Genomic DNA, 22,810 nt, shown 5'->3' on the forward strand with positions numbered 1-22,810 from the left:
CCATTGAGCGTATGTGTGTGCGTGTGTGTGTGTGTGTGTGTGTGTGTGTGTGTGTTGACAGAGAGAGAGAGAGAGAGACAGAGAGAGAGAGAGAGAGAGAGAGAGGGAGAGATACAAAGGAATGTAATTCAAATTTTGCACTTCAGACCTTACAGTGTGTGTGTGTGTGTGTGTGTGTGTTTGTGTGTGTGTGTGTGTGTGTGTCTCTTTTACACAAAAAATACATGTGAGTGCACTTGCAACAACTTTTAATATGCAATGTACAGGACTTGCCAGCTAGGCGCCATCCTGTGGACCAAACATGCAATTGAAAGATGTTATTTTCGCCGGTATAACTCCTTCAGACACTTTGTACCGCATTGAGCCAGCAGAGGGAGCACCTCTTGTTCAATCCCAGTGGCACAGCAGCTGTACTACTCATTAACGGTGCTGTTTTTGACCATCCTTTGATGACACATTTGTGCTTGACAAAAACAGGAGCTGCCTCCTTATATTTGAGGTGACAACAACTGAGTTTGTACATGGCAAGGGGAATAACAGCAGAGGTAAAGACAGTGAAGATGTGATTGGGAGAAGGAAGCCAAGATTTAGTTGGAAGACAAGGTTACATTCTACATACTGTTGCTCAACTTTCTACTCTTACTATCTTTTTTGTTTGTTTTTAGTAGACTGCTCTTGTATTTTTATGCATCAGTTATGAGGTATAGAAAACTTTGAAGAACAAAAGAGCACGAGCACACAAGCTTGTATTGTTTTTGTTTTGTATTGGCACGGCAGTTTAAAAAAAAAAAAAGAAAAAAGGAAAAAAAAGAAAAAGATCCATCTGCGTATCTAATTAATGCTTTTTCAAATTAAGACATTTTGTTTTGTTTTTTCCTTTTTCTCAGTACTTGCCTGAACTGCATGGTGGTAAGAAGTAGTTTTTGGAGGAGTAAAGAAGGTTGTTGTTGGGCTGGTTAGCTTTGTCTGTCTTTGGAATTTTCTTACAGGACACCCAAGCATAACTGTAACATTTGGGGGCTTCGTCCGGTGGTCGAGAGAGGGAGTGTGGAGCAGGGAAATTATTTTACTGCTATTGTTAAATAATTGTCATCATTACCATTGCATTAATAATATAATCTGGAGTTTATATTGCATTCAGGGGTTAAACAGTGTCTCTTTCAGAAAGACTGAGTTGCAGGCTGACAGGAAGTTGTATGCAGAAGTGAAAGCAGGAAGTTATTTTGAGCAGCAGGCTAAGACGAGGCTTTAACAATGTAACAGATAGCTTTAAGAAGGCTTTAAGGTTTTATGCACACAGGTATTAAATTAACTTTGTATTCCAGGTGCAGTTATAACTATTTTATACATATTGCATATCTGTGCTTATTTGAGTTGATGTTCAGGTTCTTTAAAGGTCTTAAGCTTCAACTAGTGAGAGTGTCTAGATGATCCATGCTGAGGGAAAACTAGAACATAGAAGGAATTGCAATACATGCTTACAAAACACTTATATATCAGATCATTTTATATTAAGGTTTTAGTAGAGGTTCTTGGTTAAAACATTTATTTAGTAGAAGACATACACATAGTCTCAGTGAGCTTCTGGTCTGGTAAAAGGTCAGAAGTGCAACAGGTGAATTGAGAAAGAGCATTTGAGGACGAGACACAGATAGTAGGTGAAGAGGTGACACAAAGAGCATGTGAGGTCGTGACACACACACACATGAGTTAAATTTATTTAGAGGAGAGATTACTCATGTCTGGTTGTAACTGCAAAAGTGTCTCGGTAAAAGAGGAACCGTTCCTTGTTGTCTTGGCAAGAAAGAGGAACAAGACAAGAACTGAAAGGTAGACAGGAAGGGCTAGCCATGAAAATAGAAGATGATTTTCTGGGTGAAAAGTCATGATGGTGTTGATCTGATCTATGTATAAAATGTACCGGTGACGCATGAAGGGGCGTCAGTAAACAAACCCTGATGCTATAAAATATCTGTTCATGCTTTGATTAAGTCGAGGACTACTGGCTGTCTGCGTACAGAGTGTCTTCCCACACGTGTGTACATTAAAATCATTGTTGGACCAAGATCCTCTGGACCATGGGTGGTGTGTACTCTCTTTCCTCAATTTTGAACCTTAACATTCTAGGCGCCATCCTGTGGACCAAACATGCAATTGAAAGATGTTATTTTCGCCGGTATAACTCCTTCAGACACTTTGTACCGCATTGAGCCAGCAGAGGGAGCACCTCTTGTTCAATCCCAGTGGCACAGCAGCTGCTCTGCTTCTGTGTGTGTGTGTGTGTGTGTGTGTGTGTGTGTGTGTGTGACAGAGAGACAGACAGAGAGAGAGAGAGAGAGACACTTGCTGTGTATTTAAAAAACAAGCGCTCAAACAAACCAAAGAGAACGACAGAGGCAGAAAGACACTGTTTTTTTTGTGGTAACCCATGAGGTCTTGCTATCGAATTGTACAGTGCATCCTGAAGCAAGGCCGAGCAGATGACATAGTGCTCCACAGGCCTGCTTCTGGTGCCTGCTCCTGTACCAACCTGCTGCAGAAACAGAAAAAGACAAGAAGTCACGTAAGATAAAACAAAGAAAATAATGTAAATACACACGGAAAGGATTTAAAGGAAGGGGGTGCCATAAACAAAAGTACAGTGAACAAAGGACGGGATGTCAAAAAAGACAGGGGGTGCCATAAAAAGATAAAGAGACAATCCTAATAAATGTATCTGACTCCAGCAATTTGCACTAAAATTTCTAGAAAGCTGGTTTTCTTTCTCCTGCTCGCCTTGTCTGAATATGGAGTAAACACAGAAAGACAAGAAAAAACAAGGGGAAAACAAAGAGAAAAATAGTAAGAAAACTAAAGATATGAAAGACAAGAAGTCACGTAAAATAGAAAGAAAAGCAGAAAAAGAAAAAGACAAGAAGTCAGAAAAAGAAAAGGACAAGCAGTCAACTTAAAAAAGCCCAAGTGGGAGGAGCTAACAAGAGTATAAAAGGCCAAGAGAGGCAAACAGAAAACAGAGAGACAAAGACAAGACACACTGGGTCGGCCTGAAGAAGGCAAAAACATGCCGAAACGTCGCGAACGGCCCAGTGAATGCTAAATGTGCACTAAAACCCTAGATATGGGCAATTTTTTGAACCAGGGCAGGGACACCACCACCCGGCCCCATCGATGGCCCGTGCACCTCAGGCTACCAGCTTGCTGGTGGCCTGATTCTTTTCTTAACACCTAACCAGCCAGTGCCTCGTGGGGTTGGGGGTGCCCCTGCCCTCTATCTTACCCTAACCCTAACCACAGGGGGGTCCCTAACACAAAAAACGAAGACAAGAAGTCACGTAAGAAAGAAAAACAAGTAGAAAAAGAAAAAGACAAGAAGTCACGTACAAGAAAGAAAGATAAGCAGAAAAAGCAAAAGACAAGAAGTCACGTACAAGAGAGAAAGACAAGTAGTCAGAAAAAGAAAAAGACAAGAAGTCACGTACAAGAAAGAAAGATAAACAGAAACAGAAAAAGACAAGAAGTCACGTAAGATAAAACAAAGAAAATAATGTAAATACACACGGAAAGGATTTAAAGGAAGGGGGTGCCATAAACAAAAGTACAGTGAACAAAGGACGGGATGTCAAAAAAGACAGGGGGTGCCATAAAAAGATAAAGAGACAATCCTAATAAATGCTTCTGGCGTAGGATCTTGGTGCGGCCGTTTGCCTGGTAGGTGTGTTTGGCTATGATGGCAGCCTTGGGCACAACAATGCGGGAGCAGGTGTTCTCAAACTTCGCATTGATGCAGATCTCTTCGCCTTCACAGAATCCACGCCGGTCAATTTTTGCATTCAATGACACCTGACCGTCAGGGATGAACATGCAGGTGACTTTCTTCTCGGAGGGTCAGCGCTCGTTTGCATGTATTAGCTCTAGAATTGCCACAGTTATCCAAGTAACGGATGAGCGATCAAAGGAACCATAACTGATTTAATGAGCCATTCACAGTTTCACTGTACCGGCCGCGTGTACTTAGACCTGCATGGCTTAATCTTTGAGACAAGCATATGCTACTGGCAGGATCAACCAGGTAGCCCCTCAGGCGGCGGCAGCGGCGCGCACGCACGCGCTCGCTCGCTCGCTCGGGGCTACTGAGCCCTGTCGACCAGGGCGAGGCTTTCCGGATGCACGTGTGGACCGGGGCGAGGGTTCGAGAAACCGTGTTTGCCGGACGGGGCCCCGTCGCCCTCGCGGGGTGGGCAAACTCTGGGTTTGCCTACCCACTCTGCGACGAGGCCCGCCGTGGTATGACCACCGGGACGGACCGGGCGTCTCGGTCTCGCTACCGAGCGATCGCGTCTGGCGGGGGGGGGGGGAAGCGTGGGGAGGACAGGGCGGGGTCCGAGAACCACCACCCCCTTCGACCTTCGCGCTGTAACCCCCGGCCAGCGCTAGAGGCGAGCCTGCGGGCCGGAGGAGCTGACCGCCCGAAGGCGCCGGCGAAGGTGCCGGGCCCGGCGGCAGCCCTCTGATGGCAGGCCACGTTTGCCAGTCGATCGGGGTGGGAGGGCACAACCCTAGAAAAAAACTTACCTGTTAAAATAAAGCCTGTATAAAGGAAAGAAAAAACTTACCTGTTAAAATAAAGCCTGTATAAAGGAAAGAAACAAAAAGGAAAACACTTATTCACCTGGGCTCGACTGAAGAAGGCACTTCTATGCCGAAACGTCTCGCGATAGCCCATTAGCTCTCAAACCCAAGACATGGGTAATTTTTGGAACCGCCGGGCAGGGTCTCCACCTCCCGGCCCCCATTGATGGACAGTGCAGTCAGGCCCTTGGTGGCCTGTTATCACCTAAACCCTAACCCCCTAACCAGACCCCCCTCCCCTCCGGCGGCCGGACATGCTGAAGTGTATCCCCCTGTGGCGCTGCAACCGCCACGTCGAGTCGGTGGACAAGCGGCATTGCAACTTGCAGACGGTTCCTGATGAAATATTTCGATACAGCCGCAGTTTGGAGGAGCTTCTCCTTGATGCCAATCAACTCAAAGAGCTACCAAAGCCTTTCTTCAGACTACTGAACCTCCGGAAACTTGGCCTGAGCGACAATGAGATCCAGAGACTCCCGCCTGAGGTGGCTAACTTCATGCAACTGGTGGAATTGGACATCTCCAGGAACGATATTTCTGAGATCCCAGAGAGCATTAAGTTTTGCAGGGCCTTGGAGATTGCAGACTTCAGTGGAAACCCCCTCTCCAGATTGCCGGATGGTTTCACTGAACTCCGAGCGCTCGCTCACCTGGCCCTCAATGATGTGTCATTACAGATGTTGCCCAATGACATTGGAAATTTGGCCAACCTGGTGACGTTGGAGCTCAGGGAGAACCTGTTGAAGTCTCTGCCCATGTCGCTCTCTTTCCTGGTGAAACTGGAACAGCTGGACCTGGGCAGCAATGAACTGGAAGTTTTGCCGGATACCCTCGGCGCTCTCCCCAACCTAAGGGAGCTGTGGCTGGACCGTAACCAATTGTCCTCATTACCACCAGAGCTGGGAAACCTTCGTAGGTTGGTGTGTCTGGATGTGTCGGAGAATCGTCTGGAGGAGCTCCCGTCAGAGCTGAATGGCCTCCTGGCTCTCACAGACCTGCTGCTCACACAGAACCTGCTGGAGGTCGTCCCGGACAGCATAGGGTCTCTGAAACAGCTGTCCATCCTGAAGGTGGACCAGAACAGACTGACCCATCTGACTGATTCAATAGGCGAGTGTGAAAACCTCACAGAACTTGTCCTGACGGAGATAAGAAAGATCTAACCCAAGACATGGGTAATTTTTGGACCCGCTGGGCAGGGTCTCCACCTCCCGGCCCCCATTGATGGACAGTGCACTCAGGCCCCTGAAAGGGTGGCCTGCTATCACCATAATCCTAACCAGCCCGTGCCTCGTGGGGGTGGGAGATGCCCCTGCCTGGCCCTAAAACCCTAACCCTAACCAGGGGGGGGTTACAAGAAGTGCAGAGCTAGAACTAGTGTGGCTCCACTACACAGTCAGGACTGTAAAGTTAAGAAACCACTAATTCAGACTCAGGCCTTATATTTACTGTTCTTTGTGTCAGGACAAGAAGTGAAAAGTTGTTGGGTGGAAAAAGGAATGAATGAATACATGACTTTTGCACACAGATCTCATTAACACACAAAACACATCCCATCTGAGGCCAGACAAATGTGGACTGTGAAGGCTCTCTATTGCACATTTAACTGTTGTCAAAGTAACAGCTGAAAAAAATATATTTTGCTGTACCACTAGTGTAAAAAGTGAAATTAAAAAAGGAAAAAAGAAGAAGAAGAAAGGCAACCATTCAGTAGTTCTTGCCCTTTAAGGCTAATCAAAAATGGTGGAAATGTGCTTTTCCTCTCACACTTGACTTGTTGTAGTATGTTTGAATATGAGAAAATCATTAAAAAAAAGTTTTTGGGAGATGCAAAATCCATAAAAAAAAGGAGTTAAAAAAAGCCTAAGTAAAAGGAAGAAAAATTAAAAGAAATGCTTACCTGCAATACCTGAAGAAAAAGGAGAGAAAAAAGTTAGAAAAAAGTGCTTACCTGCAAACCCTAAATAAAAGGAATTAAAGAAATGCTTACCTGCAACCCTAAAGGAAAAAACCTGTATAAAAGGAAGAAAAAAGTGCTTACCTGCAAAAACCTAAGTAAAAGGAATGTAAAAACTTAAATAAATGGCGGTGAAAATTAAAAGAAATACTTACCTGTAAAACCTGTATAAAAGGGAGAGAAAAACACTTACCTGCAACCAGTACTGACCTGAGCCAGCCTGAGGAAGGCACTACGATGCCGAAACGTCGCGATGGCTCATTGCAGATCGAACCCAAGACATGGGTAATTTTTGGACCCGCTGGGCAGGGTCTCCACCTCCCGGCCCCCATTGATGGACAGTGCACTCAGGCCCCTGAAAGGGTGGCCTGCTATCACCATAATCCTAACCCCCTAACCAGACCCCCCTCCCCTCCGGCGGCCGGACATGCTGAAGTGTATCCCCCTGTGGCGCTGCAACCGCCACGTCGAGTCGGTGGACAAGCGGCATTGCAACTTGCAGACGGTTCCTGATGAAATATTTCGATACAGCCGCAGTTTGGAGGAGCTTCTCCTTGATGCCAATCAACTCAAAGAGCTACCAAAGCCTTTCTTCAGACTACTGAACCTCCGGAAACTTGGCCTGAGCGACAATGAGATCCAGAGACTCCCGCCTGAGGTGGCTAACTTCATGCAACTGGTGGAATTGGACATCTCCAGGAACGATATTTCTGAGATCCCAGAGAGCATTAAGTTTTGCAGGGCCTTGGAGATTGCAGACTTCAGTGGAAACCCCCTCTCCAGATTGCCGGATGGTTTCACTGAACTCCGAGCGCTCGCTCACCTGGCCCTCAATGATGTGTCATTACAGATGTTGCCCAATGACATTGGAAATTTGGCCAACCTGGTGACGTTGGAGCTCAGGGAGAACCTGTTGAAGTCTCTGCCCACGTCGCTCTCTTTCCTGGTGAAACTGGAACAGCTGGACCTGGGCAGCAATGAACTGGAAGTTTTGCCGGATACCCTCGGCGCTCTCCCCAACCTAAGGGAGCTGTGGCTGGACCGTAACCAGTTGTCCTCATTACCACCAGAGCTGGGAAACCTTCGTAGGTTGGTGTGTCTGGATGTGTCGGAGAATCGTCTGGAGGAGCTCCCGTCAGAGCTGAATGGCCTCCTGGCTCTCACAGACCTGCTGCTCACACAGAACCTGCTGGAGGTCGTCCCGGACAGCATAGGGTCTCTGAAACAGCTGTCCATCCTGAAGGTGGACCAGAACAGACTGACCCATCTGACTGATTCAATAGGCGAGTGTGAAAACCTCACAGAACTTGTCCTGACGGAGATAAGAAAGATCTAACCCAAGACATGGGTAATTTTTGGACCTGCTGGGCAGGGTCTCCACCTCCCGGCCCCCATTGATGGACAGTGCACTCAGGCCCCTGGTGGCCTGCTATCACCATAATCCTAACCCAGGAGGGAAGGACCGCGCATTCCTCGGTCCCCCCCAGGGGGGACGGGGCCGTAACCAACGCCCTAACCCTAATGATGCGGGTGTCCGCGCTGAAGCTTCTGGGTCTGGGCTGCGCCAAGGTGGAGTACGCTAAAGGCAAGCAGCGGTGCCGACAGGAGGCCGAGTACCTCAGACATGAAACGGTCCTGCGGCTGCAAGACCAGCCCACAGACTCTGACGGCTCTGTGGTGTTGAGACCTGGCAACAAGTACGAGTACACGTTTGGATTCGAGCTCCCTCAGCAAGGGCAACTGGTGTCGTCATACAAGGGGAAGTTCGGCTACGTCCAGTACTGTGTCAAAGCCCTGATGGAGAGGCCGCAGCAGCCCGTGCTAGAGTGCAAGAAATGTTTCGAGGTGGAGGAGCCACTGGATGTCAACACCCCAGACCTGCTGTCTCCAGCAGGTGGCATGAAGCAGAAGAAAGTCACCTGCATGTTCATCCCTGACGGTCCCTGGGTACTGGAAGGCTGGTGCGTTCATAAAGATGGGACTGTGAGGCGGAGGAGGAGTTCAACGGCAATGCTCGCATGCTGCCGGTCGGCTGAAGTCCACCAGTGGGAACCGTGGAACTGTGGTCCACCTGTTAAGGACCAAACTTGAAAACAGGCAGAAGGTCTGAACTCCAGAGGAGGTTGGATGGAGAAGTAAAGGCACGAGTGTGGAGGTGGACTGAAATGTTGGTCGTTTGTTATGTCAGCTGCCTTCAACCTGCTTCATCGCTTATGAGTCTTCCTGCTCGTGCTCCTCAGACCAGAGATGTTGAGGCCCGATGGCACAGTGATATGCTGCATTTCTGAATAAGCTGCCCTTTCCAGAGACTCTCCATTTACAGCCACTATGACTTTGTTACTGGGCCGAGCACTGGCCTGCTGTGGCACCGTGGCTTTTTCTCATTGCACTCCAAGACTGTATTTTTACAGGACTACTCAAAAGGAAACATCCTTTTACCAGTCCACTCAGTTTGCATCGCTGTTACGAAATTGTTGGGAACACTGTTGCTTTTCAGAATCACAGCATGTAAATTTCTTCCTTAAATGTCAGTAGTGTTACCAGTGTTTGAAAAAAGTCCTTTATTCCTATATTGTTGCTTTTGACTCTCCTACTGCCCAGAAGACTCTGTTCAACTGAACAATGTTTTTGATGTGGAGATATGCAACTTCCACCAGTCACCACAGCTTGGTGACTGGTGCTAATTACTGCGAGTGCCGTCCATACCACACGCTCTCGATGGAACGCACTTTATCTGAGGATCCTTGTATCTGATCTGCAGTTGTCCCAGGCAACATTTCATTTAAGAGTTCCACTTCTGTGAATTCACAACTTCTGTTCTTTCAGGGCGCAGGGAAATCACTGTTAATGACTCATTTGTGAGAAAATATGTTTGTAATACGCTCTTGATACGTGCAGATGTTTTTGTATGAAAGCCGAGGGGAGAATATAAAAGGCGGAGCTCACACAGGAGCTCATTTTCCACTCGGCACTCGATGAGAGCACATCTCTGCCAGTCCAACTGTTGCCAGCTAACCTAGCTTACAGTTTTCTGTGTGCCACACCTGAAGAAGACCGTGTACGGTCGAAACGTTGTGTTTTTTGTGTTTATTTTTAAATAAACAGTTTTTTTTGGCACACCTTCTTTTGTTGTTTACTGTTTTTACGTGACTTTTTCCTTTCCACATTTTGGAAAGCGTTTTTTGTTCACATTAAAATTAAATAAATATTTTTTGAAGCACATTTAATTTTTTTTGGAAAAAAGAAAAGAAGAAAAAAATTCTGGACGCCATGGACGACGGCTGGACGGTGGTATGCTATGGCCGCCGCCGCCAACGTGACCGCCAAGTCTTCTGGGACGGGTACGGAGGGCCGCAGGGAGGGATGGACCGTGCACGCTCCTTTTCCTTTCGGAGAAGGGATTATCTTCCCCACCCTAACCCATTTTAGTCCTTCCTCAAATGAGAAGACGTAAAAGATGGAGCTTCATATTTTAGAGCACAGCTTGAAAGTGGCGAGTATAGAGAAAGAAGGGATCCAGATTTGCACTCACGGATTAATAAAACTCGCCTTCCTGGCCTCCAAAACAAGATGCAAGTTTTTCAGTTTGACAGAGACTCCAGAGGACTATACCATCATCGTCGACGAGGAAGGATTTAAAGAGCTGCCCCAGTCGGAGCACATCAGCGTTGCCGACGCCACGTGGGTGGCCCTTAACGTGGTGTCAGGAGGTAGCAACACATCCACTTCACAACCCATAGGAGTCACCAAAATCGCTAAATCAGTCATCGCACCACTGGCCGACCACAACATTTCTGTTTTCATGCTGTCGACGTATCAGACGGACTTCATCCTGGTTCGAGAGCGAGATCTCCCGATGGTCATGCACACTCTGTCTTCCGAATTCACTTTGTTTCGAGTGGTCAACGGGGAGACTGTTGCTGCTCACAATCTGGGGGTGACCAATGGCTTTGTGAAACCAAAACTAGTGCCCCGTCCTATCATTCACCCCTTATCCAGTCATAAGAAACAGAAAACGTACAAGTTGTGAAATAAGAAAAAGAAAAACGTACAAGTTGAGAAATGGAAGAAACACGTAAAAGCCGTAGAACTGGAAAGGACAAATGAGAAGGGGGTGCCAGAGAGGAAAAATACAGGACGGGATGTCAATAAAGCAGGGGGTGCCATTTAAAAATTAAAAATATAAACAGAATGAAAAAGTTAAAGAAAGAATAAGAAAAAGAAAACGTACAAGTTGAGAAATAAGAAAAGAAAACGTACAAGTTGAGAAATATAAGAAAGTTAAAGAACAAACAGAGAAACAGAAATATAAAGAAAAGAAAGAAAACAGAAAGCCCAAAGTGGGTGGAGACAGAGAGTATATAAAAGCCGAGACAGGCAAGAAACAGAAACAGAAGACACGTTGGGCCAGCTTGAAAAAGGCACAAATACGCCGAAACGTCGCGAAGGCCCAACGATGCGCATTGGCCAATTATCACCCTATATGGGCAATTTTTTGAACGGGGGACGTCTGCCCACTTCATTCGTCGTGAGCGTGCCTCCAAGGGGGTCCAGCGGCTGCTGGGTCCCCTTTCTCTTTCCTCATCCCTAACCAACCCTAATCATACCTGCATTTGTCCACTGGAGGGAGACAAAAACACCAAGCTCTGAGATTCAAATTTTGAACTGCAGACCTCACAGTGTCTGTGTGTGTGTGTGTGCGTGCTTTGGTGTGTGTGTGTGTGTGTGCTTTGGTGTGTGTGTGTGTGTGTGTGTGTGTGTGACAGAGAGAGAGAGAGAGAGTGACACTTGCTGTGTATTTAAGAAACAAACGCTCAAAGAAACCAAACAGAATGACACAGGCAGAAAGACACTGTTTTATTTGTGGTAACCAATGATGCATTTCTTCTCCCCTTGTACAGGGCCTTTTATGACAGGAACAGGAACCACAGAGCGTCAGCGGCAGACATCCAAGCTGCACAGGGCACACGCAGCACCAGGCAGAATTAATGACGTCCCTGATCCACAGCTCAAGCCCAGCCACCCGCTGCCTCCTCGCCGCCTCCTCCCGGGACCTTCAAGGACCACCCACCAGCCACTGGTACACATTCCAATCTTACACAATGGCCCCAGCATCACAGGGCATCTCCTGACATTAAAATCTATCCTGATTTCTGTTGTTTTTCCCTCATCTCTGAGCCGCTGAGTGTGAGTGTGTGTGTGTGTGTGTGTGTGTCTCTCTCTCTTTTACACAAAAAACACATGTCAGTTGTTAAGGAAAATGTTATAAAACACTTCTTCAGTAAAGACTCAGAGAAGAGAAACACACAGAACTTCTTGCTAGCAAGGGCAGCCTCCACTCTAAGAGACTCCAGTGAGAGAACTGCCCCGGTCTTTATTTTATACTCCATTGAGCGTGTGTGTGTGTGTGTGTGTGTGTGTGTGTGTGTGTTGACAGAGAGAGAGAGAGAGAGAGAGAGAGAGGGAGAGAGAGAGGGAGAGATACAAAGGAATGTAATTCAAATTTTGCACTTCAGACCTTACAGTGTGTGTGTGTGTGTGTGTGTGTGTGTGTGTGTGTGTGTGTGTGTGTGACAGAGAGACAGACAGAGAGAGAGAGAGAGAGACACTTGCTGTGGATTTAAAAATTTTAAAAAACACACAGAAAACCCAAAGAGAAAAAGAGGCACACAAGTCGATTTGTACCGCATTGAGTTGCAAAGCAGCTGACCAGCTTGTGTGTGTGTGTGTGTGTGTGTGTGTGTGTGTGTGTGTGTGTGTGTGTGTGTGTTGACAGAGAGAGAGAGAGAGAGAGAGAGAGACAGAGTGAGAGAGAGGGAGAGATACAAAGGAATGTAATTCAAATTTTGCACTTCAGACCTTACAGTGTGAGTGTGTGTGTGTGTGTGTGTGTGTGTGTGTGTGTGTGTTGACAGAGAGAGAGAGAGAGAGAGAGAGAGACAGAGTGAGAGAGAGGGAGAGATACAAAGGAATGTAATTCAAATTTTGCACTTCAGACCTTACAGTGTGAGTGTGTGTGTGTGTGTGTGTGTGTGTGTGTGTGTGTCTCTTTTACACAAAAAATGCACTTGCAACAACTTTAATATGGAATGTACTGGACTTCCCAGCTAGGCGCCCTCCTGTGGACGACAGGTGCAATCCCAGTTGCACAGCACTTGACCAGCTTCTGTGTGTGTGTGTGTGTGTGTGTGTGTGTGTGTGTGTGTGACAGACAGACAGACAGACAGAGAGGGAGATTCAAAGCATCAGGACCAGGAGATGACACAGTGCTCCAAAGGCCTGGTTCTGCTGCCTCCTCCTCCACCCACCTGCTGCAGACGCTTCTGTGAAGGGAAACTGCTACATGTTATGTCACCAATCCCTGCCATGCTGCGTGTCTAACGACCCGGCAGGGCCTGCTGAGTACAGTGGTGGTGGACCCAGGCCCTCTGCACCTTCCTTTCTCCGATTGGGACCGTTTTGTCCCATCCTTTTTGGTCCGATTCGCCATATCTCCAGAACCGAAGAAGCCATCGGCGTGGCCTCTTCGCCACAGCGTCCGGCACCCACCAAAACCCCCACCTAGACACCAACCTAACCCCTAATTATTGCTAGTTATTTTAATTTTTACCTGTCGTCTTGTGTTCCAGTCGGTCGCAGCAGCAGTGTGTTACCAGTCGCCAATACTCTCCTCTTTAGTTTGAGAAGTCTCCTTTTGTATTAACTATGCTTTTCCAAAAACGTCTATCTTTGTGTACACGTTGAATGAATGTTAATGGGAGACCAGTTCTTTGGGGGGTTTTTTTGGGGTTTTTTTGTGGACAATCCTTGTCAGTGTTGGAGGAGGACTGTGAAGGACGACCGTTTTGCTCTCCCTGACATTTCGTATTAATGCTGGTCAAGAACAAAAATGAGAATGACACTGCTGGAAGTTATCACATCACTATAGTTTCTTTTAATAAGCACTTTTTAAAACTTTATATATTTATAATGCAAGGTAGCTAATGAGTAGACATACTGAGTTTGTGGGTCTCGTCTTTATGACATGTTTAAAAAAAAAAAAAGAGAGAGAGAAAAAGATTTGACTGTTTGTCCTCAAACTTTCAGACTCTGCTTTTGTTTCCCCAGCCCCGATTTCTGAGTGAAGGTACGCGTTTCAGGATATTTCATTGAAATATTGCTCTAATATTTTCAGTTTAGTTCTGGCACAAGGCACACAACACAGACACACTGAGCTCGGCCTGAAGAAGGCGAAGGAACGCCGAAACGTCGCGAAGAGCTCAGTAGATGCGCGTAAACCCAAGATGGGCAATTTTTTTGAACTGGGGCAGGGGTACCACCATCCTGTCCCACGGTGGAGAGTGCATCTCAAGGAACCGGCGATTGCTGGTTCCCTGATCTTTTTTCAACACCCTAACCCTTTACCACAGACGTGGAGTGAGGACCCGCTGTTCACTTTCAGTCAGTACACTGAAAATGAGTTTCATCAGACTAACCACAAATGTACGACAGTCAAGAACTTCTGCAGCTCTGAGCCAAGTTTCCTAAACAGTCTGCAGTATGAGGAGGACGAGGGATTATCTTCCACAACCTAACAGTGTACAGTGACTGATCAGGCAGTACAGTTTTAGGAACCTTTTTAACTGAGGCAGGATGGCATTTTGGTTTTTAATCAGAATCTACCCTTCAGCCAGAATTCATTTAAAGAGCTGTGGGAACATCTACCTGTGACTGAATCTCTGTCCGTCAGTTTGGACACTACCTCAACCGTGAACAGCATTGTTTTTATACTTGGATCTGTTGTGCCAAAGTAGGTAGTTTCCCCTGTGCTGGGAGCACGCAGGAAGTACTGATGTTTTCATTTTGTGAAAAAGTGAAAAATTAGTATCGTTACATTACCATTCAGTTTGAGGGTTACAACAGAAAATTATGTTATATATATATATATATATATATATATATATATATATATATATATATATATATATATATATATATATATTTATTTATTTATTTATTTATTGGAAAAGCCGACGTAGGACAGTTTTCCAATTTCATTGTACTACTGTACTATGTATGACTGTGAAATGACAATAAAGAGTTATCTTATCTTTTCTCATCTCACGGGGTATCAGATGGGATTATTTTAATAAAACATTAACATTTTGGCTGATAACTATTTTTATTCTCCTGTAACTTTACTCTAAAAAGAGCTAAATCCTCTAAAGTTTCAGGAGTAATGCGTCATAATAAGAAGTGTTTGTGAATGAAAAATCAGCAATGTGAGATACTGTTTGTCCGTGATTTACACAGGGGGAACAAATTGTGGCAGGATCAGCCTGATATTATTTGTATCCCACTATAACTTCGTTGTATAAAGAGCTAACTTCTCAAAAATGTCAGGAGTAGTTAGTCATTATGAGAAGTGTTTGTAAACTAAAAATCAACAATGTGGGATACTGTTTGTCCGTGATTTGGACAGTCCAGCGTGTGCTCCGGACGCAGGGGAAACAAATTCTGTCGGGGATACCTAGTTTGGCAGGACACCTGTCCGAGTATCAGGTGAACTGAACTTATGGTAAGAAGTTATGACCTGCAGTCTATCTGGGTCAGATATAAACCAATTTTAGGTGGAGTTTATTTTTGTTATGCTGACTTTTTACAGTCAGTTACAATACCTAGCTAGCATGATGGAGTTTCCATACAGCTGGGCGGGTGCTTTGATGTTACTGATACCATAGTGAACTGTATTTTATTCATAAGGTTAGTTAGTAGAGTTGCCTGTAAAAAAGACGGAATCAACCCTCATTCAGAGAAAATATCACGCGTTTTGTATTAAGGTGAAAAGGAACACAGTTTGTCCCGGACTTCAGCTAGAATGGAAAAAAAGACACAAAGCTAGATTTATTCTGTCTTTACGCTGTCAGCTGCCTCTTCTCCTCTCATTCTCCCCCCTCTCGCTCCTGTTGCTACTTCAACGGCTTTTCTCGTGTTTATTTATCGCCCACTTTGCGCCAGAAAGAAGAAACCAGCGGATGTTGCGCTAAACAAGAGCAGCACGTTTAAGCTTGATCAGCTGCTGTTAGAATTTGGAATTTGATATTACTTTCTAGTATCAGCTGATGTTTGCTGGAGCCACAGCTGTAAAAGCTGCTGCTCATGATGGTTTGTATATCTGGTGAGAGGGAAACATGAAGATGAATCCAGGAGATGTCCTTACTGAATCATCAGAGCTGGACAGGTGATGGAGAAAGGTTTACCTTTTAGGTGACAGGAATGAGTTGAAGGAAAGTTATGAGCTGTTTCTGAGAGACAAATAACACCATTATTATGTTGCCAAATGATGTTATAACACCATAACATCATTTGGCACACTGACTTCTGAGGACATTTTAAATGGCACTCGCCATCAGAAAGGTTGCCTACCCCTGGTCTAGAAGAACAAAGTAAACTTCGGGAGAACGGACCAGTTAGTTTTAACAGCTCTTAAAGTAACATGAGAAACATTTTTCACCAAGAAATTCAGTTCAGTGGGTGGGTCAATGGGTCGTTCAGTGGGTCGTTTAGTGGGTTGTTCAGTAAGTGGGAAAAGTGGGCCTTTCATTTTGTCATTCAGTAGGCAAAAGGGGGTGGGGGTGGATTCCTATTCCCACATATGTAACAAACTTGATTCAAACACTCAAAGTTAAACAAAAGAAGTTCTCATCACCTTAATATGTTCAAGTGCATAGTGTGGAGGACGTACTAAGGCCTCGAGGCACTCAGATGTAAAACCCAATATTGGTGAGGGTTTTTTAAATTTGTAAATTGGTGAGATTTGACCCGGCAACGACAGGAAGGTTACATACACAGCAAATGTCTTACACACACACACAACCAGACAGGCATGCACACAGAATGCTTAACAGTTAAAACTGAAATGCATGAACCCATCTCTCTTTGGCATGTTTATAATGCTTTTCCACAATGAGAGAGAAAGCAAAAAGAGACAGGAGCCAAAACCATCAGGTGGTGTACAGTACTGAAAAAGAACAACAGAAGGAGTATTTTCAGCGTGTGTTATTACGAGTGTTAAATGGGAATACTCTCAGTGATGCCTCTGTAGAAGGTGCTCATAACCACACACAGGCACACACACATGATTAAACAATAAATGAAAAAAAACACACTAAAAGAGTTCAGAAGTGAGAAATCTATGAGCTGAATGTTCATAAACTGTTCATACATACAGTTATAGGTACATGAACATTTACCTATAACTGTAACTTGTGTTTCAGTGCTGCAGCCTATGACCTGCTTGACTTCCAGGTGTGAGAACCTGCAAATGTCCAGAGTCAGGAGAGACTGGGGGACCCACTTTAGCAGGGTCATCTGTGTTGGCTTTGGGACCCTTGATGATACAGGGGGACACAGTCACAAGCGCCTAAGGAAGAGTATGAGCAGGAACCAGCACCAGCTGAGAGATGGCCAATATGTAGACAGACTGTTCCCTCTTTGTGAAGGACTGATAGAAAAGTTTAAAATATATATATATATATATATATATATATATATATATATATATATATATATATTTTAAACTTTATATATATATATATTCATATATATATTCATATATATATATATACATATATATATATATGTATATATATATATATATATATATATATATATATATATATATATATATATATATAGATATATGAATATATATATATATATATATATATTCATATATCTATATATATATATATATATATATATATATATATATAGATATATATAGATATATGAATATAGATATATATAGATATATGAATATAGATATATATAGATATATATATATATGAATATATATATATATATATATATATGAATATATATATATATATATATATATGAATATCGATGAATGTGTGTTGTTGCTATACAGCCTGGTTATATGTGCCCCTTTTTTTACTTTGAGCACCACCTTCTTTAAAGACTGCTGCACAGCAATAGCCGGCTTTAATTTTTACAATTTATATATATATATATATATATATATATATACACACACACACAAAGTAACACTCGGGAGAATGGACTAGTTAGTTTTAACAGCTCTTAAAGTAACATGAGAAACATTTTTCACCAAGAAATTCAGTTCAGTGGGTGGGTCAATGGGTCGTTCAGTGGGTCGTTTAGTGGGTTGTTCAGTAAGTGGGAAAAGTGGGCCTTTCATTTTGTCATTCAGTAGGCAAAAGGGGGTGGGGTGGGGGTGGATTCCTATTCCCACATATGTAACAAACTTGATTCAAACACTCAAAGTTAAACAAAAGAAGTTCTCATCACCTTAATATGTTCAAGTGCATAGTGTGGAGGACGTACTAAGGCCTTGAGGCACTCAGATGTAAAACCCAATATTGGTGAGGGTTTTTTAAATTTGTAAATTGGTGAGATTTGACCCGGCAACGACAGGAAGGTTACATACACAGCAAATGTCTTACACACACACACAACCAGACAGGCATGCACACAGAATGCTTAACAGTTAAAACTGAAATGCATGAACCCATCTCTCTTTGGCATGTTTATAATGCTTTTCCACAATGAGAGAGAAAGCAAAAAGAGACAGGAGCCAAAACCATCAGGTGGTGTACAGTACTGAAAAAGAACAACAGAAGGAGTATTTTCAGCGTGTGTTATTACGAGTGTTAAATGGGAATACTCTCAGTGATGCTTCTGTAGAAGGTGCTCATAACCACACACAGGCACACACACATGATTAAACAATAAATGAAAAAAAACACACTAAAAGAGTTCAGAAGTGAGAAATCTATGAGCTGAATGTTCATAAACTGTTCATACATACAGTTATAGGTACATGAACATTTACCTATAACTGTAACTTGTGTTTCAGTGCTGCAGCCTATGACCTGCTTGACTTCCAGGTGTGAGAACCTGCAAATGTCCAGAGTCAGGAGAGACTGGGGGACCCACTTTAGCAGGGTCATCTGTGTTGGCTTTGGGACCCTTGATGATACAGGGGGACACAGTCACAAGCGCCTAAGGAAGAGTATGAGCAGGAACCAGCACCAGCTGAGAGATGGCCAATATGTAGACAGACTGTTCCCTCTTTGTGAAGGACTGATAGAAAAGTTTAAAAAAAAAATATATATATATATATATATATATATATATATATATATATATATATATATATATATATATATGAATACCGATGAATGTGTGTTGTTGCTATACAGCCTGGTTATATGTGCCCCTTTTTTTACTTTGAGCACCACCTTCTTTAAAGACTGCTGCACAGCAATAGTTAATTTTTACAATTTTTATATATATATATATATATATATATATATATATATACACACACACACACACACACACAAAGTAACACTCGGGAGAATGGACTAGTTCGTTTTAACAGCTCTTAAAGTAACATGAGAAACATTTTTCACCAAGAAATTCAGTTCAGTGGGTGGGTCAATGGGTCGTTCAGTGGGTCGTTTAGTGGGTTGTTCAGTAGGTGATAAAAGTGGGCCTGTCATTTTGTCATTCAGTGGGCAAAAGGGGATGGGGAAGCATACAGCTACAAGGACATAAATGTAGCCAACTTGTGATATGCTATTGCCACTCTGTTTCCGCAGGACACTGAGAGAGAGAAAGACGACAACAGAAGACAACGGTTCAATTTTAATGTAAGTACTGTTTGTTGGGCTTTTAAGTGGTTGAACATGTAAAACTTGCATGTGCCATTCTCCTCATTTTTAAAATTTAAAACTTGTTTTAAAACTTTTTTTTCTTTAAGTTTTTTTTGGGGGGTGGGATGGAAGCAAAGTTTGTGTGTGGATGTATTGTTGTTGTTCTTTGTTTGTTTTCTCATACTATCAAAATAAACTAAATTGATATGCAGTTTTTCTCTCTCACTTTCTGCCTCTCACTCTTTGTATTTACAGTGCAAACAAGATGGAGAGAAACGTTGTCTACTGCCTGCTTTGTAAAAAGCCGCAACAGTCCATTCGCACACACCTGAGCAGAGTGTGCCTGAAAGACTGCACACCACAGGAATGTGAGGAAGAAGCTTCCAGAGCCATTGCTTCACAGAAGCTGTTTTCTAATGAAGGTAGAGTCTGGAACTTCTCAGAGCTCCAGGAGTACTGCAAGGATGAAGAATCTTGCATTAAACTCTGCACTCGCCTTCAAACACGTGGATTTATCATCACGAACAGTCCCCAAGCGTTTTCGACAGTCGTGCCAACAGCGAGGTATGATGACCTTATTGCCACTTCCACATATTGGATGACACATACAAACTTTCAATAATGTCTTACCTCTGTCACATTTGCAATAGGTCTGATAAGAAGGAAATTCTTGCTGTGGCCAAGAAGGATATTGAATATTTCCACACAAGACTTTCTGGCGGTGATTGCATCCCCACATTTGCAATGACTACCTTCAGACAGTACTGTGAGGCCATCCTGATTTTACAACATGGACTGACAGGAAATGCTGTTCAAGAACTTTGTGTAAGTGCGCCACCAACAACCAAAGTGCACGATAAGTGAAATGACAGCTGATGTAAGTCTGTATTTCTTTAAGCTCCAACACCTTTTTTTTTACATACACAGGTAGAGGACTGGATGGCGCGGAAAGCAGTAGCTGATGGTGTTGAGCTGAGTGGTAACTTGAAGATAACCAGCCAGGAAGAACAAGTAAGTCATTCATTCTCAGCAGCGACTCTCTTCTTGCTCTATAGGCACCTTGTGAATTGATTTTATGAGATATTTAACATTGATTCCTTTTTTTCTCTGCAGTTGTTGGACTGCTATTTTAGGAACATCCGTCCAGTGTCCTTGGAAAATCAAATTGCTGGCAGCGATGACAGGGGCAAGTTCTTCCTAGGAGAATGTGGGGTCCCACTGTCCAACCCATCATTAGATGTAAAACGCCTGAGAGCGAGGTGAGTGCTTGACCTAACTGGATCAATAGCATATTAAGAAAGATTTGTTTCTTTGATCTGACAGAGAAACCCTAACCCTGGACTCATAACAGTCAGCCACATATGTTGCTGTATGTCAGAGATGTTCGCCCCTTGTATTTTGGTTTTTTCATCTCTCTTGGCTCTAATTAATTTGCATGCATTAAAAACCACAGATACCTGAGCACTGAACCTGGGGATGCTATGGCTGAGTCAGCATCAAGCTCAGTAGGACTACCGACACCAGGACAGGCCAGGTACACTTTTTTTTTAAAAATATCACACACTACCACAAGTCAACCTGTGTTACACGTTTCCACATTTAAAAACTTTTGATGGATTTGATGCATCCCCTCCTCTACACCTTTCATGTAGCACATCATCTACGCACCTGCCACTCCAAGAATGGGATGCCTTCCTCCAGGCCTTCCCGGTCACCCTGAATGGAGAGCCACCATCCAAACGGCAGTGTGTACAGGCTGGCTTTCCACAGCACAGACACCACTACAAGAAATGGAGGGATATTCAGCTGAAGAACAGAGTTGGGTACATTCTCGGTAAGGCCTGGGCATGTCATGTTAATGGAGCTGCTTCTGTTGCATTGCTTTGTTTGTTTTGTATGTATTTCAGAATGAAAATACTTTAATAATCTCTAAGAAAATTATGTGGGTTACACTTGTGTAGAGACAATAGCAGTAACAGTCTGAACTAATTAAATAATACAATACATGTAAGTATAACCCACTCAATGTTGTACACCCAAATATACACAGATAGCTCAATTATAAATATAAGGAATATTTTAAGGTACAAATACGTGATTGACTAAAATGCATATGGTTGATTTTTCATTTTTAAGCCGCAATAATCACTTGCATTATTTCTTGTACGTCGCTTTGTGACCACTTCATTTAGGTCAGTCAGTTGGCAGAAGAGGAAACCCACCTCAGCCTGCACGTGTGCAGATGGCTTTGGACAAGGAGAAATGGCACACCAACAAGCCCACTGTCAATGCCATCTTGCAGGCCTGGGTTGTTCCGCAGCCCAGTATACAAGACAACCAGTCCCTCATGTCTTCGATTGCAGAGCAGAAGTGGAAGGGCCTGGCTTTGCAAGACTTCGGGGAACGGAAGGGCAAAGGTAAAATGCACACAACATTTAGACAAATTGCAAGTGAACGTTTCTAAGAGCCCTGTCATGACCGATGGTATCTTTCAACTTACAGGTGTGATCGCACTTATGCCTTTCCACAAAGGGGATATAGTGTGCGATTACCACGGGACATATATCACTGAAGCAGAAGGGAAACGGAGGCCCCAGTCGGGGTATCTGTTCTTCTTCAGGGACGAGTGTGACCGAGGGATGTGCATCGATGCCACTGCATTCCCCTGTGCCTGTCATCCCGACATTGACACCTATGGGAGGCGAATGAACCATTCCCGAAAAAATCCAAACATCAAGCCCCAGAAGTTTACAATGAACTTCCCTGCAGGACCTCAGGAGACAATACTTTTCATTGCCCTGAAGGACATCGCAGTTGGTGAGGAGGTGTTATGGGACTACGGGGTAACTCGGAAATCTTATGGTGGTGAAGGGGAAGACTTGGAGTGGCTGGACAGCTGACTTTCATTTTATCTGTTCTTTTCCTATTCTCTTTGCATGGGCTTTTTTATGTAGTGATTTTATTCTTAAAAAACACAGCTGTTTTTACATTGTCTTGCATGTAATTTAAATGTGGTTTGAGGGTTTTTTGTTTTGTTTTGTTTTGTTTTAATTTACGTATTGAAATAAAGTGTGATGTTTCCAAATTTCACTCTGCTTCATATTGTATTATTTACGTTCACTGTTTCGTGTTTTATTGTGAAAGTCTTGTGTTTCCATGTTCAGGTGTCTGGTTTTGCTTCCACTGTGGCTCCATTTTAATTTCTCATTTGTGTTCCCCGCGTCTTGATGCCTCCTGAAGAGCATGATGATTAACATAGCCAAGGTGATTATGAAACACGTCAGGTTTACAGATGAATAATAACAATAATAATAATAAATGTGAGATACTAGCTCTACATGAGTGTCTCCTGCAGTTAATATGTAATACACAGATGAAAGATGAGGTGAGATATCTAGGCATTATCTCTTGTCATTTGAAAGATTAACTACTAACAGAAAATAAGAATATCTCAATAATAGACTTAGAATTTTCTATCCTAAGCCAATTTTAAACAGGTGCCTGCAGATTCTTTGGGAGAATTTGGACAGTCTGTCTGACA

The 22,810-nt window shown here is 43.7% G+C and overlaps 3 protein-coding genes and 2 pseudogenes across 3 annotated transcripts; all 5 read left to right on the forward strand.

Moving 5' to 3' along the window:
- Positions 1-2,350: 2,350 nt before the first annotated feature.
- On the forward strand, positions 2,351-6,458 carry LOC146679419 (uncharacterized). The gene has a single exon (XM_085450461.1). It carries the CDS (start codon positions 4,884-4,886, stop codon positions 5,790-5,792), a length of 909 nt encoding a protein of 302 aa, XP_085306587.1. The 5' UTR covers positions 2,351-4,883; the 3' UTR covers positions 5,793-6,458.
- A 36-nt stretch (positions 6,459-6,494) lies between these two features.
- On the forward strand, positions 6,495-9,126 carry LOC146679420 (uncharacterized). The gene has a single exon (XM_085450459.1). It carries the CDS (start codon positions 7,014-7,016, stop codon positions 7,920-7,922), a length of 909 nt encoding a protein of 302 aa, XP_085306585.1. The 5' UTR covers positions 6,495-7,013; the 3' UTR covers positions 7,923-9,126.
- Positions 8,111-8,677, forward strand: LOC146679421 (thioredoxin-interacting protein pseudogene; annotated as a pseudogene).
- Positions 9,127-9,199: 73 nt separating the features above from the next.
- On the forward strand, positions 9,200-11,265 carry LOC146679422 (cytosolic arginine sensor for mTORC1 subunit 2 pseudogene; annotated as a pseudogene).
- Positions 11,266-19,046: 7,781 nt separating this feature from the next.
- Positions 19,047-22,359, forward strand: LOC146679423 (uncharacterized). The gene is made up of 9 exons (XM_085450467.1): positions 19,047-19,266; positions 19,525-19,833; positions 19,920-20,094; positions 20,197-20,280; positions 20,383-20,528; positions 20,723-20,803; positions 20,922-21,103; positions 21,462-21,686; positions 21,772-22,359. Exons 1-9 carry the CDS (start codon positions 19,190-19,192, stop codon positions 22,167-22,169), a joined length of 1,677 nt encoding a protein of 558 aa, XP_085306593.1. The 5' UTR covers positions 19,047-19,189; the 3' UTR covers positions 22,170-22,359.
- Positions 22,360-22,810: the final 451 nt, after the last annotated feature.

This window comes from Copadichromis virginalis, unplaced genomic scaffold (genome assembly GCF_057382275.1).
Source record: "Copadichromis virginalis isolate Kocher_CV1m ecotype Utaka unplaced genomic scaffold, C_Virginalis_male_GT1.1 unmapped_scaffold_2, whole genome shotgun sequence".
Classification (NCBI taxonomy): Eukaryota; Metazoa; Chordata; class Actinopteri; order Cichliformes; family Cichlidae; genus Copadichromis; species Copadichromis virginalis.